General features: G+C 39.4%; 1 protein-coding gene across 1 annotated transcript in view; it reads left to right on the plus strand.

Moving 5' to 3' along the window:
- The window catches only part of pacs2 (phosphofurin acidic cluster sorting protein 2), a 111,417-nt gene that overhangs the window by 61,111 nt on the left and 48,938 nt on the right, over nucleotides 1-1,368 (plus strand). The window contains exon 5 of the mRNA XM_014026814.1: nucleotides 223-385. Within this exon, the coding sequence (XP_013882268.1) occupies nucleotides 223-385 (163 nt within the window). The remainder of the gene's footprint in view (nucleotides 1-222; nucleotides 386-1,368) is intronic.

Here is a 1,368-nt window from a genome sequence, read left to right on the forward strand (position 1 = left end):
CCCCCACCCCACGCTGCCGTAAATGCTGTTATCTTTTCTTTTGTATCGTGAGACTACAACAGAGTTTAATTTTTTTAGATCAGTCAACAGGTAAACATCTGAAGAGTTTGACATGTATGTACAACCACACAAAGTTTTAGCTCATTATCTGTGAAATTTGCTGGGGCATAGCCATTTTTTAAACATCAAAATGTATTTTTTTTTTGTTTTTGTGTTTCCCAGGTGATGCAGCACCCAACAGAGGGAGGTCAGGTTCTGCCTCTCTGCAGCAGCCAGAAAGACATGCTGGGCAAAGTGGCAGAGATCTGGATCTATTCCCTCTCCAGTCAACCAATAGACCACGAGGAGGCTTCCCTGCAGGCTGGACTGAAGATCAAATGCTCTGGTATGTTGTGTTTCTCATTTCCTATGTTGTTGGATTAAAACAGCTTGATGCTGTAAAAAATGACCTGACAGGCCTGGGGCCATGTGTACGAAAGAAAGTGCAGCTTTCATAATGGAAGTTGCCGTATGTGCAAATATTCAAAAATGCATATGGCCAAAAGTATACACGTTTATAAAAGTTTTCACACATCTTCCTGTGCACCTTTCCTCGATACATCTGAGTGCAATTCAGAAAACTCCCGACACCTTTCTGTTTAAATACGCAAAAGCTTCCTGGATGTGTGATTCTCCTCTTTGTACGATCAAAAATCATGTCTGGATGCAGGAAAATGTAGAACTTCTTGGAACAGGAGTTTTAGATGCTCCTAAACAAGGTGTTAGGGAGTACAAATGTATTTGGTACACTCCTTTGGCATTTGAGCCATGTGAAAAGAGGAGTGATGGTGTGTGACTGTGGTGGCATTGCACACTCTGAATTTACAAAAATGTTTAGAATCCGACATCAAGGTGAGAGTAAAGCGGACGACCACCTTTGGCCTCTCCTCTAACAATGGTAGACACCATTTACTGTACATGCATTACACACTAATATTGTAAATAAATGAAGTCAACCAAGGGCACACTTCCGTGGTTGAGACATTTCCAACTTTACGCATGTGCTTTATATCATAATTACCAGTGGTGGGCACCAGTCCACTAGATCAGTGGTTCCCAAACTTTTTGTCTTCTGACCCACAAAAATATCCATGGCAAAAACTTGTGACCCCAAATATTACTGGTCTGAGTAAATGAACTTCGTTAATAACCCTAAAAACACAGGTTTTTTGACAATCTAAACAGCTTGTACACACATATAAATACTTATTTTTTACTTATTTTGTGTTTTTGTAATAATTATAGGAAAAATATTACAGCAGCAATTATTTTATTACCCTTTAAATTGATTTCTGGAGATTATCCAAGGTGCTTCATGACCCATAATTG

Source organism: Austrofundulus limnaeus, unplaced genomic scaffold (assembly GCF_001266775.1).
Source record: "Austrofundulus limnaeus strain Quisiro unplaced genomic scaffold, Austrofundulus_limnaeus-1.0 Scaffold592, whole genome shotgun sequence".
Taxonomy (NCBI): domain Eukaryota; kingdom Metazoa; phylum Chordata; class Actinopteri; order Cyprinodontiformes; family Rivulidae; genus Austrofundulus; species Austrofundulus limnaeus.